Source organism: Cydia pomonella, chromosome 20, assembly GCF_033807575.1.
Source record: "Cydia pomonella isolate Wapato2018A chromosome 20, ilCydPomo1, whole genome shotgun sequence".
NCBI lineage: Eukaryota > Metazoa > Arthropoda > Insecta > Lepidoptera > Tortricidae > Cydia > Cydia pomonella.
The window spans coordinates 2,041,765-2,053,986 of NC_084722.1; the positions used below are offsets into that span (position 1 = coordinate 2,041,765).

The window sequence follows — 12,222 nt, forward strand, 5'->3', positions numbered from 1 at the left end:
AAGGCGGGCCTAATGCCACACAAAGCATCTCAAATATAAAAGTGAAAATCACGTAAGCTGACCAATCAGGTGTCAGAACTGGCAGAGTTAAGCGGTTCTTAAGACTTGAAAGCTGCTTAAATGATAAAATGCTTCCAAATATACGAAGATAAGACACTTCATACCTATATCGGAGTTTGACTCGTCAAACCCCGATTTAATAAAATTGTGTTTTGACGTTTGCCTGACCAAATTAGTCTCTCCCAGGTTTGACGAAAATTGTTTAGTCAAAGGCCGAAAATTTACATTTGTTTGGGCTTTGACTAAGTCATTCAGTCTGACCTGAGGATTGACCAGTCCAACCTAGGAGCGCCGGAGCTTCGGAGTTTGCCTATAACACATATACAATAAAATGAAGAGTGCCCATATGATATCATATGACACTAAAATTAATGTTGCTTGAAATTATATTGAAAACTATCAAGATTATTCTAGTCTGCATTGAAACGCGCGTCGCGTTGCCGGCGCTCGCGTACCGAGCGCCAACGCCATCTATCGAGCGTTATTTCGTGAAATCGGAGAACGCTCCAAGGATTAAGGGCTCTTAACACGAATATAAGAACATACATAAAAGTATGGAGTGTGGAATTAAGGGGAGTGGCATCTCTTATGGTAGAACTGTTGCAAAAGTGTCCAGCAGTCAGCTATAAACAATAGTTCCAAATCTCTCCAGAGTAGCGCTAGAGTAGCTAAGAACCTAGGCATTATTGACGGAGTGAATTGCGCTGTCTATGATTTGATTTTTTTGTTCAAGTACTCTAGGTATTGTAGCGCCACCTATTGAAAGTTTTTTGATAACACTTTTTGTTACATGGAGATTTCGTTCCTTATGTCCACCTTCCGTACATAAAAGGTTTCAAGAAAAGTCTATATTGCCTATTCCTCATAACAGCTCTTGTGCTTTTAATCGCTATAACTACGGACATTGCTGTGTTATTTATAGGTATTACTTAGGTGTTTGATTAAAACCAGATATACGTGTCGGTTGTTTTATTCTGTTCTAAATTAATTGACTAAAATTCACAAACCAAACTTAACCAAGCGCACATTTGTTGATACTGCGTTTTGCTTTTATACAGACGACGGGACATTAACAGCATCAATATCTTTCTCGAATATACTATATAATATAACCTGACATACTTAATGCTAAAATCGAAAAATATTACGAAATGATTTCTCAAACTAAATCTCGGCTCCCTCGATAAAAAATAAGTTAAAATCTATCTAACTGTATTCAGACCCTGCACCAACTAGATCTCTCGGTTTAGCCCATGGTTGAATGGTAAAGAATGCCTCCCGGCATTAAGTCCGCTATTTGTACTTTTCATACATTGTGCAATAAAGTTTAAATAAATAAAATAAATCAATATCTAATAGTATTTTTCTGTCCTTCCTAAAGAAGAGGCGTAATGTAAGCGGCTGTGTAGCACGTAGTTATATCGCCTGTGACGGCTGTCACCATGTCTGTCACGTTCTAACAAGTATGTATACATGTATATACTTTATTGTACATAGAAATAAAAACACGAAAAACACAGTTACAGAGTAAATTAAATACAACAAAGGCGAACTTATCCCTGTATGGGATCTCTTCCAGTTAACCTTTGAGGAAATGAGTAAAACAGAAGTAACCGTGAATGAATGACAAACACAAACAAAAGTGTACAATCACTGAAATTAATGAAATGCACGTTTTGAATTTACATAAGTGACAGGCATGGGGACAAATGATTAAATTACAACCATACTGCCACAATTTAGAAGGAATCCAAAGAGACTGCGCGCCGCGTGAAACTTGCAACGCAACTGAACATAAATGTAGTTTTGGTTAAGACTCAAGTGCTTTGAGTCCTCTGCTTTACAACTCCACTCAGTTTTTTAGACTCATAATTAAGTTGGAACTCTAGTTCTTTTCAACTTATTAGAGACTTGAGTCTTTTATAGAGACCTGACACATATGCTGTCAATGTCCTATATCGTATTATGAAGTATATAATAATTTATATCTGGACCGAGTGATTTTCTCATTTTATTTAATATCGTAACAAATTTTAGACAATTTTTCTGTTTATATTAAGCGAAAATTTACGTCCAGCTACAAATTTAAATATTTCATTGACAAGTAAATAGTAAACATTGATAACAAATCAATATTAAAGACAATTGGAGTTTGTATATATGACAATAAAAGTAAATCCCCTTAAGGTACGTTATATTTCAGTAAAAAATGTATTAAACATTTTTTTTCTTTATTTTTAGTCGTACGCTCATGTTTTATTTAGATAGCTTTAAAAAAGAGTTTTAAATCACTAACAGTGCTAAGGACTGGTTCACATTAAAAAGAAACACGTTTTTAAATAAAAAAATAAAGTGAAATTTATATACCTAATCTCTAACATTAAGAAGTGAACATCAAGTTAACAAGTTTGGTCAACTGACTTTTTTATTAAAAAATGTTAGTAATTATTCAAGTATACAAAACCCCATAACACACCCCAATTCTTAGTTTTTTGATAATATAGCTATTGTAATTGATTATGTAAATATATAATTCCCCAATTGTCTTTAAATATTGCCCCCGTACACGTTGCGACCATGTTGAATGCAAAGCCTAATTTCACTTCGACGATCTAGATTCTACACCAAAAACTCAGATATGACTTTGATCTTGACGCACCAAATTGCCTAAATACTGTCTTATACGTAGGTCTACTCGCGGTCTTTTCTTGTAAGTAGGTCTGAAAGAGCATTGGAAATTTAATCTTATCCTCCTAAGACCACACGTACAATTTTTTGTACATAATCCACAATCTATTCTGATCATTTTTACGGTAAAAAAAGAGTTCCAAATTCAAAAACTGCCTCTGGCTCTCAGGAGGACTAAGATAGTAATATATGTAGTTAAGTATTACCATCTCACTCTATATTCAGATTGTATCTCCTTATTTCATTGAAACAAGGTATCAGGATTTTGTTTGTAGGACTAGATCGTCGGTTTAAAATTATCAACAGAGTGAAACAAGCATAAAAACCTTAGCTATCTTGTCAAGCACTTTATACTTATCAACTATAACGTTCTTACACGTCCTCCTTTTCCTCGTTTTGGAATGTAAATCAACAGAAAAGCCATTTTAGATAATTATGACGTAATGTCTACAAAATATTTTATTTGGAGATTGCATTTCGATTATTTTAATTTCGCGTCTTTTTCTACTGATAAACTGGGTTTGCCAAAGTATATATTAACCTTGAAAAAAGTTAACTTTTGACTTTCGAGTCCAATCACGAAAGTTACTCTGAACTCGCTCAAAACCTATCGGAATAACCTGATATTAGTCAGTTCTATATAAATATTCTTAATTGGCTTTTCTGAAGAGTTTACATTAACGATTCTTGTCTCCAATTCTCGGAAACTTTTTTGTTTAGTTTAGGTACATTAGACTAAATTATATAAATAAAGGTTTTTTTTAACTTAGACATAATTTACTAAGTTATTTGTCTAAATTATTAAAAAAATTATGAATTTTTTTAATCATTCATACTTATAGTGTTCTTCAAAAATACATTCGCGTAGTGTTATTGTTAACGTCTTAACTAAGTTAACTAACATGAAATCGATTATTTGGTTGTTTCTTTTCTTCAGAAGTTACTAATATTTTCATAAAATTTCAGTATATTATGAAACAATTTGTTCTTTAAATACTTATCTACTGGAGCCCCTATCACGTAAGGTGAGGGGGGCGACCTTGGATATATCGAAAAGTAGTAAAATTGAATACTAAATATTAGTAATACTACTACTACTTATAACACTGCAAGCTACAAGTAATATTACTAATATTAAAGAGAATTTGAAATAAAGGTGGATTGTAAAATAAAATTTTGTAACCACAATAAATTTACTGCCATCTTTCGACACATGATAAAAATTTTAGAACGCCATTTGGGTTTGATCTATCCTTTCAATGATATGTGTTAAATTTGTTAAATATCAAAAAGTGGCGCCATCAAATAGATCAAAGGTCAAAGGTATGGCGGCATCTTTTTGAGTAAGATAGCGGTAAGATGGCGCCACTGTTTGATATTTAACTAATTTAACAAATATCAGTCAAATAATAAGAATCAAAGTCAAATGGCGTTCTAAAAGTTTTAAGCATGTGTCTAAAGATGGCAGTAAATTTACTGTAGCTACAAAGTTTTCTTTACCAACCCACCTCTATTTCAAATTTTCTTTGCTAGTATTCTATAAGCAGTTTTGGATATATTCAAGGCAGGCGCACTTAGACGGCATGGCGCACTTCACCCACTTCACCTTACATAATAAATATGTATATATCTGGAGCTTATGATATCTTTATTTGCTAGCATTACCACTCCTGAAACAGTTAATTTTTCTATAGGTATGTATAGAAATTGCCGCCAATATTTCGTTATAGAAAGTGGTAAATATGGGAAAATGCGACGATGTGTGATATGTGTAGGTATTTAGGCGAAACCCAGAGATAAATCGATGGTTGGGTCGAAATTCTTTTTGATGTCATATTTTGGACCACTCTGTCAAGTTTGTTTTTCTGTATTTTATCAAATAAATAGAAAAGTCGAGTACTATTGCATGTCCTATATTAGCTGTAGATTATACATTTAACATGAGAAAATTTAAAAGCTAAATTTCATCTCATACAAAAAGCTACCCTTCGTCATATTTTTCGGGGACAAAAAACAAGACAACGTAATGAATTTTGACCCTGTGTTTTTTTCTTAGTTTGGTTATTTAGATGTTACCACGAGCTCTTAACCAATAGGAGAAAAAAAGTGACCCCAAATTTCTGTACATTTTTCAATCCTTCCATTTCGTTACCATCGTACAAAGTCTATGACAAATGGTACAGAAATGGAAATAAAAAACTTGGAGCACTTTGTTTTACCTCTCTAGGAAATCTCTTTGATCTCTCACGATTAGAAATAACAACAAGGAAGAGTTTTGGCCAAAGGGTGTCAAGTTTCGGCGGTTTCGCGGCCGGCATGACACAGCCGGTTTGCATAATGTATCGCAACTTGATCGCAAACATGTGATCCGTAGTGTTCAGTTTTCAAATATATTTTCATAATATGTATGCTACTTTTGAGGTACTTATCTATGGGCCGCTAGTTGCCTGAAATAAAAATTGTCATTCATTAACCAAATTTAATCAAGTGAAATATTTACATGTTCTAGTTAATAGTCATAAATTATTTCTGCGAAAGTCAGAATGTATTATAGATAAGATAATAATGTTATCGTTAAGGCTGCTACTCATAGTAAAACAAAGGTAAACATTGTTTACAAAGTTTCAATGAAACATGCCAAGAAAGCGGTCTTTAAATAGTACTTTGAAAAGGTAATTTAAGTTGAAGGGTTATATTATTTTATATTTGAGGCAAACTAGTAGACGAATCACCTGATAGTAACCAATTGCCGTCGACTATCATCACAGGCCTTTGCGTCTATTGCAGACGATTTAAGCATTGCTGTTTAGACAACGGGTTTGGTGACTGTGGAGGCCGATGCGTGAGCGGCACGACCTCCCACATTTTTGGCAGAGAAAGCTCATGCCACCTGAGGTTCCAGTCCCGATTTGCTTTCTGCGACACCTTCTGCTATCTAACGTAGTAAACCAGGCTTGGTCGCATAGCTTTCTCCGCTCCACAACACGCTTGCGCCATCCATCACGGTCTGCAGCTAAAGTTACTATGAACACCTACAATTTGGAGGTTTGATTTAAAATAAATACCAACCACATCATTTTGTTGAATTTCCGTCTGTGTGCAAATCAAATTAAAATCTACTGCTAGTTCTAAAAGATGTGTAGAGCAAACGCTCAAAAAATAACCTAAAACGATCTGATTCAGTGTTTTAATATCAAAGTACCTGTCACACATCATTACATTTCCCATATTTGGCGTCTAACCTGAGGCGGATTATTTTTGACTATGGCAACATTAAGCGCAGGTAGTGAAAATAATTATTTTTACAGTACATATGGTGCTACTTTACCGCACTAGTGCGAATATTAGCATATTACGTTACTGTGTCGAACATTTAAAGGGCCATATGTACTGTAAAACGTTGTACGATACTTGTGCGAATAGGTAATTCGCAACTCGTGTCGATTTAAAACACTCCCTTCGATCGTGTTTTCATTTATTGCCACTCGTTTCGAATTTCCTTTTTTTCGCACTTGTATCGTAATGTACTATTAAATACGCTGGCCAGGATCCCCTCGCTAAAAGCACTTGTAGGTGTTTTGGTGTCCAATTCATACAGAATGTTTTTAACCGTTAACGAAATTTTGCGTAGCTAGTTACCCCCTTATTCATAAACGTCTACTAAAGTTAACAAGCCGCTAAATCGTTTGTCCCTTTCCATCATATCAAAACGTCGGAAAGGGACAAACGATTTTTAGCAGCTTATTAACTTCAGTCGCCGTTTATGAATAAGGGGGTTAGTATTTAGGTCGTACTCAACAACTTAACTGTGGGAACAGTAGTTTATTAGCCAACATGACTGTTCATATAATATTTTTTCGTGATTTTTCGGTAATAGTTGCTAAGTATGACCTATATACGAGTATAAGGGTCTAAGGGTTTAAAAAAACACTATATAGTATATATCCCATACCTAATTTACATCCCAGTCATTCCATTATATTCTTGGAATAGTTTAGTATTAACGTACCTATGGATTATACGACAATTTCAACATTAGAAATATACATGATATCTGTGTTAAAACTAATCTGAGAAAAAAATTGTCTTTATAGGAACACACAATTTTGCCAAAATTAATGATTAAGTATAGTTTTTTTCTATTATCATCATTTGAATGTAGGCAGTTTTGATATTATTAAAGAATTTTATTGACGTGACAACGTCTTATAATTCGATGGAGCCGGCTGTACGCACGAAAAAACATGATTCATGTGGCGTTACCTCGCTCTGAGGCGTTCCATTTAAGGCTTGAAGTGCAAGCGAGAGCGCGCAACGAGCGACAAAGAGGCACAATCGGCCTCCGCGTTCGGCAGCAATTGTATTTATGCGTACAAATAAATTTAACTTGATCAATTCAATTGTGATTTCCATTTACCTCCTTCTCTATATCGATACAAAATATCTATCAAACAAATAAAATTAAAATTTTCTTTTGAAAAATGAAACCATTCCATCAGTATTTTCTTATGACGTTGTCACGTTCAACTATCGTCAGTAAATCGACTTTACAGACAACCGTTTTTTTTTAATTAATTTTCGAAATATGAAAAGGTCGGTTAGGTAATTCTTGAAATATCCGAACTTGTAAACATTATGTATTCCTTAGAGACTCGGAATTATGTACATAAGCTATATACATAATTCCTGACTAGCAAACAACATCACATAAATTAAACATAATTATATGTACTGGTGAACATTTATTTCAACTACATATTAGCGCCAAAATATACAAACAAGTTGTTCATATAAGTTTGGGACTGACGAAAATGCCCATAGGCACTATTAGACCCAAAGAGAATTAAGAAGACCAAGAGTGCTCACTCCATACACGGGTTTGTTACCAAAAATACTATTATTTTCGTAGTCTACATCTAGCGTCAAGTAGCGGAACTCTCAGTACTGCCACTCGTAGTCGCGTAGGAGTTGAAAATAGAGTTGCGGTTACTCTGGTTATAATATTAGCGGAAAATCGATGAGCATTAGACTTTTTGTTTGCCGCGACATCTATTGTCGCTGCTAGATGTCGACTGCGAAAATAATAAGCGTTTTGGTACCAAAACTGATGTACGGAGTGAGCACTCTATGTACTTCTTATTTCTCTATGATTAGACCGTATGTACTGGTGATATATTTATATACGTATTTACATATACTACACTATATCTGTTATATGTGACTTATGACCTAGTCTATATATTATAAGTACGAACGAGACTTAGAAAAAAGGAATCTTGATAGGCATATTAATGTACCTATTACTCCTTATTATAAAAGCAGATTTAAATTGGTAATAACTTCTAAAGTCACATAAAACAAACATAATGCGACAAGTCTACTTTGTTATGTATAAAACTGGCTACTAAAAGTATTAAATTATAAAAAAATCACAAGTCACTTCGACCTAGATATTACTAACACGACTAGATACAATATTCTCTCATCAAATGGAAACACTTACAAAAAGCCTAAAACCCACAAAAAGAATAACATAAAAAAATATTTGATGCATTTTTTTTATAATACAGTCCTCCAAAAGCTCAAAAACTTGGACTCGACTTACCTCTACCTTTTAAAGCGTAAATTAAACTGTCATTTGTGTCATCTATTTCCATGATTTATAAAAAAAAACTACTAAAAACTACTAAACGAACCTTACGAATACTTCCATGGATAATATCACATAAATATTACGATTTCCTTAAGGATAGTCAGCCACAAACAGCTTACAAATAAAATAAAGCTTTAACATCGCTCACCATCGCTCTTAGACTAATATTTTATCCATATTTTAACACCGACCGACCTAAACAACTGGCAACACTCATTTACAGTCAAAAAAATGTATTTAAGCTTACGTTTGGACCATATCCAAAGGCGGCAAGTAAAAAAAAATAAAGCTCGGGAAGTTGCCAGCCTATTTTTTTTATTTTATTTAGCGCTTGTTCAGTGAAAGAAATTTGGCCAGATGTTACTGTAATCGTATTGTTCTAAGGTTCTCATTACACGCTCGAAATAAAATATCACTGGGATTGCCACTATATACAACTTTGGTAACAAATTAAATAATTTTTATCAAATATTTTGATTTGTATTTTTTTAAGTAGTCACACTCACACTACTATATATAAATAATAAACTAAAATAAATGTCATATATTAAAGAAAACTGACGAAGTCCTCCAGTGGCGAAGGCCTACTAAAAATTATTGGATTTGTTCCCAAAGTTGTGTATAGATGGCAGCACCAATTTCTCTCACTATATCGTAATACCAGAGACTCGTATAGGAGATGCAAGCACGTACTGCTCGCCCTTAGAGTTGATCAAAGGCGCCTAGTCTTACTAAGTTGGCATATACCCGAGAAATTGGGACTGGTTCCGTGGCGGAGCGGCCTAGGGGCTCACAGCGTTATAGATATGCCGGTTCGTATCCAGCCTTCACCACTTCCCTTTAATACAAGGACTTTCCCTCTTTCATAGGTATTGCCAGACAACAAATGTTTTCGTCATTAAAAAAAGTCAACAAACAAAACTACATAGCTTAGCCATTGAACAAATGATACAAAACCAGAGTAATCAACGGCATTTAATTCGCCAAAGAACCGATTAACTTTTATTTGTTTACCTACATATTTAAAAAAAAGTATGTTACCTGGTTGCAATACCTATAAAGCCTGGTTTACATGCGTGCTGAGACTTGCCAGCGTTAGAGACGTAGTTATGCGTTAGAAGCAGCAATCGTTATTGCTATCTCATTCCACCACATAGCTGCGTCCTTGACGCTTGGCAAATCTCGGCAAACATGTATATCAGGCTTAAGCTAACATTAAGCAGACTTTATGTCAGTGTTGCCAGCTGTGTTTCGGAATAACTAGCCCTAATCTGCCTTTTGGTCTGCGTCTCTGTCGTGGCTCTCCGACTGCGCGAACTTGAGGAACACCTGCTCGAGTGTCGTTTGACTGAAGCTGTACTCTACGATGTTCAATTTTTCTTTTGCTGAAAAACAAATATGTTGAGTATTGACCGTTGCCATCCAAATCTCTTAATCTATACTGTTTATTTAAAATAACGAACATAATGGCGCCCAACGCGGGACACAAATATTTTAGCCTGCGTCCAAACTTTAAAAAACCCGGGCTCCGTGCGCCATATGTGAAGGCAGTTAGGAGCAAACTGAGTCTTCTGCAGGTTCTCGGAATTCGTACAGACTTTTTTGCTAAAATATTTTGTGAAATTCTGATTAAATTTGATCTATGGATTATGTTCATTAGTATTATATATGGAATAATATTTACAACATCAATAAATTGCTCTGATAATTAGCTTAAGATAATTATATGTAATACTGGTTTACTATTCATAAGTGCTTGTTGCTAGGCCTACATGAATAAAGTATATTTGAGCTGAACTGAACTAAAGAGTCTAGTTCAATGAGCCACGTTGGGCGCCAATATTAACTTTACTAAATGAGATTCCAATTTCCAATTCAAAATATTTAAATTAATGATGCTTGTTTATACTTCAATACTTTTATTTGTAGCAACTTTTGCCTAACGTATTGATTGGGACGGGGTGTAGTTATTTCATTGGCAATTTATGTTTTTTTTTTTTCAATGTTTACAATCATACCTGCCTAAGTTTATTTGTATATATATCTGAAATATTACGCATCTATGATAATGTATGATCAATAAAAAATAGAGAATATGAATAAAAATATCTACTTATGTTGCTTTGCGTCTTAGTTTTCTGAATAGATTTTGACTATAAATGTACCTAGGTAATATTTTTTATTTAATTTTTGTAAGCACTGTACGACAAACTAAATAGACTAAAGACGAAATTCAGCGGAACTACAGAAACTCCTGGAATAGTAAAAGAATTTACTCACCTTCCTCAATCTGCTGGAAGCAGCGAGCTAAACTGGAGACTGATGATTGAGGCACGGAGAAAACAAGACGGTCCGCGAAATTCTCTTCCAGAACTGCTGCCGGGAACAACTGGTTCACGAGAGACACGCAGGCTTCTGCGCTCACACCCCCTGAGGATTCCATCCTGAGAAGCAAAAGTTACGATATCAAAATCGAACCATGTATTTTCCGATCAAAACAAGGATTAGAACAAGACATCCTTAAATTACATGAAACTTGGCATGAACATTTACGTATTCGTAACATATAAGTCAAACAACTTTGTCAGTAGAAGAGGCACGAAATCAAATTTTCTATGGGACAATAACCCTTCGAGCTTACTTTTTTAAAATTTTCCGCATTTTCTATTGACGGAAATGGCTTGACAGACTATAGTTATGTCTGGTATTAGTTGTCGTTGCTAGAAATCGTTTAGTTTAGCGGTAAGTCCTGTGACTTCAAAACCAGAGGTTGTGGGATCGGGATCACACTCTCGTACACAGAATAAATAATAGTACTACCGTTCAGAAATGACACTTCCTACAAAACCGAAGTTTGACAGCGATTCAGGGACGAATCATGCTGTTCCTTTCTAATGTATGGCACTATCCCTTTCGACTCTTTAGGGTTGTCAAAATTCGAGACATTATATTATCTGTGGTTGTGCACGCAAAGGGACGTTAAGTTGTGCCAACCCTAATAACTTCTCGGAGCAATGCTGAGCCGAAGGAAGCCGAGAATACTCGAAAGGATCAGTGTCAGCCCACTGCTCTCGTTTACAGATGGTTTAAATTCATCTGATTTTGTACCTATATAACAAAGTCTAAATTTATTAATCAAAAGTATGTTGCTTGTATTGTAGTATCAATACTACAAGAATCATACTACCATGAGGTTCTCATGGTTCTTAAATCAGTCAAAAACTAAACAAGGTAGGTACCTTTGGTGTGTTTGGTGTCGCATTGGCGTGCCAGCCACCAATGGCGTGTGTATGCTAACGTCCACGGTTTCCGCTTCCGCCTCCGCTTCCGCTCCCTCCGCGCACATCGACCCCGTGCGTGAGTTGCCTGGAAACACACCAAATTATTAACTAGCCCGCGTCGAAGCCGGAGGCCTAGGGGGGCAGACGCCGAGCGGCATACATTGTATGTAAAATTGTGTACCTGCCTACATCCATGCAGATTCAGTAGTTGGATAGAATTTTTCTGTCATTTCGATTTTTGGAAAAAGTTCAAAATGGTAGAAATTGGTATAAAGAACATAAGTACCATTAGATTCAGTCATTTCACTCACTGCATTCTATGCTTTTATGGCCTAGACTACTAAATTGACACAAAGAAGTATTTTACTGATACCTTCATCGGCCTCTCCCAATGACGGAGAATTCTCTGTCGACCTTAGCGGGGAAGGCGACAGTGACTCTGATTCTAGCACCTGTAATAGAATGTTCGTATTACGCAAATACACGCAAGTTGTACTTGATTGCTAAAATTGCTGTTCACTCTTCTCCTCAGCTCTCTAA

General features: G+C 35.2%; 1 protein-coding gene across 1 annotated transcript in view; it reads right to left on the bottom strand.

Moving 5' to 3' along the window:
• Nucleotides 1–1,014: 1,014 nt before the first annotated feature.
• LOC133529104 (cholesterol transporter ABCA5-like) overlaps nt 1,015–12,222 on the bottom strand; it is a 73,909-nt gene continuing 62,701 nt past the window's right edge. Inside the window, exons 34-37 of the mRNA XM_061866725.1 lie at nt 12,056–12,134; nt 11,641–11,767; nt 10,682–10,845; nt 1,015–9,786 (exon numbers count right to left, since the gene is read on the bottom strand). Of these exons, the coding sequence (XP_061722709.1) occupies nt 9,668–9,786; nt 10,682–10,845; nt 11,641–11,767; nt 12,056–12,134 (489 nt within the window). The 3' untranslated portion in view covers nt 1,015–9,667. The remainder of the gene's footprint in view (nt 9,787–10,681; nt 10,846–11,640; nt 11,768–12,055; nt 12,135–12,222) is intronic.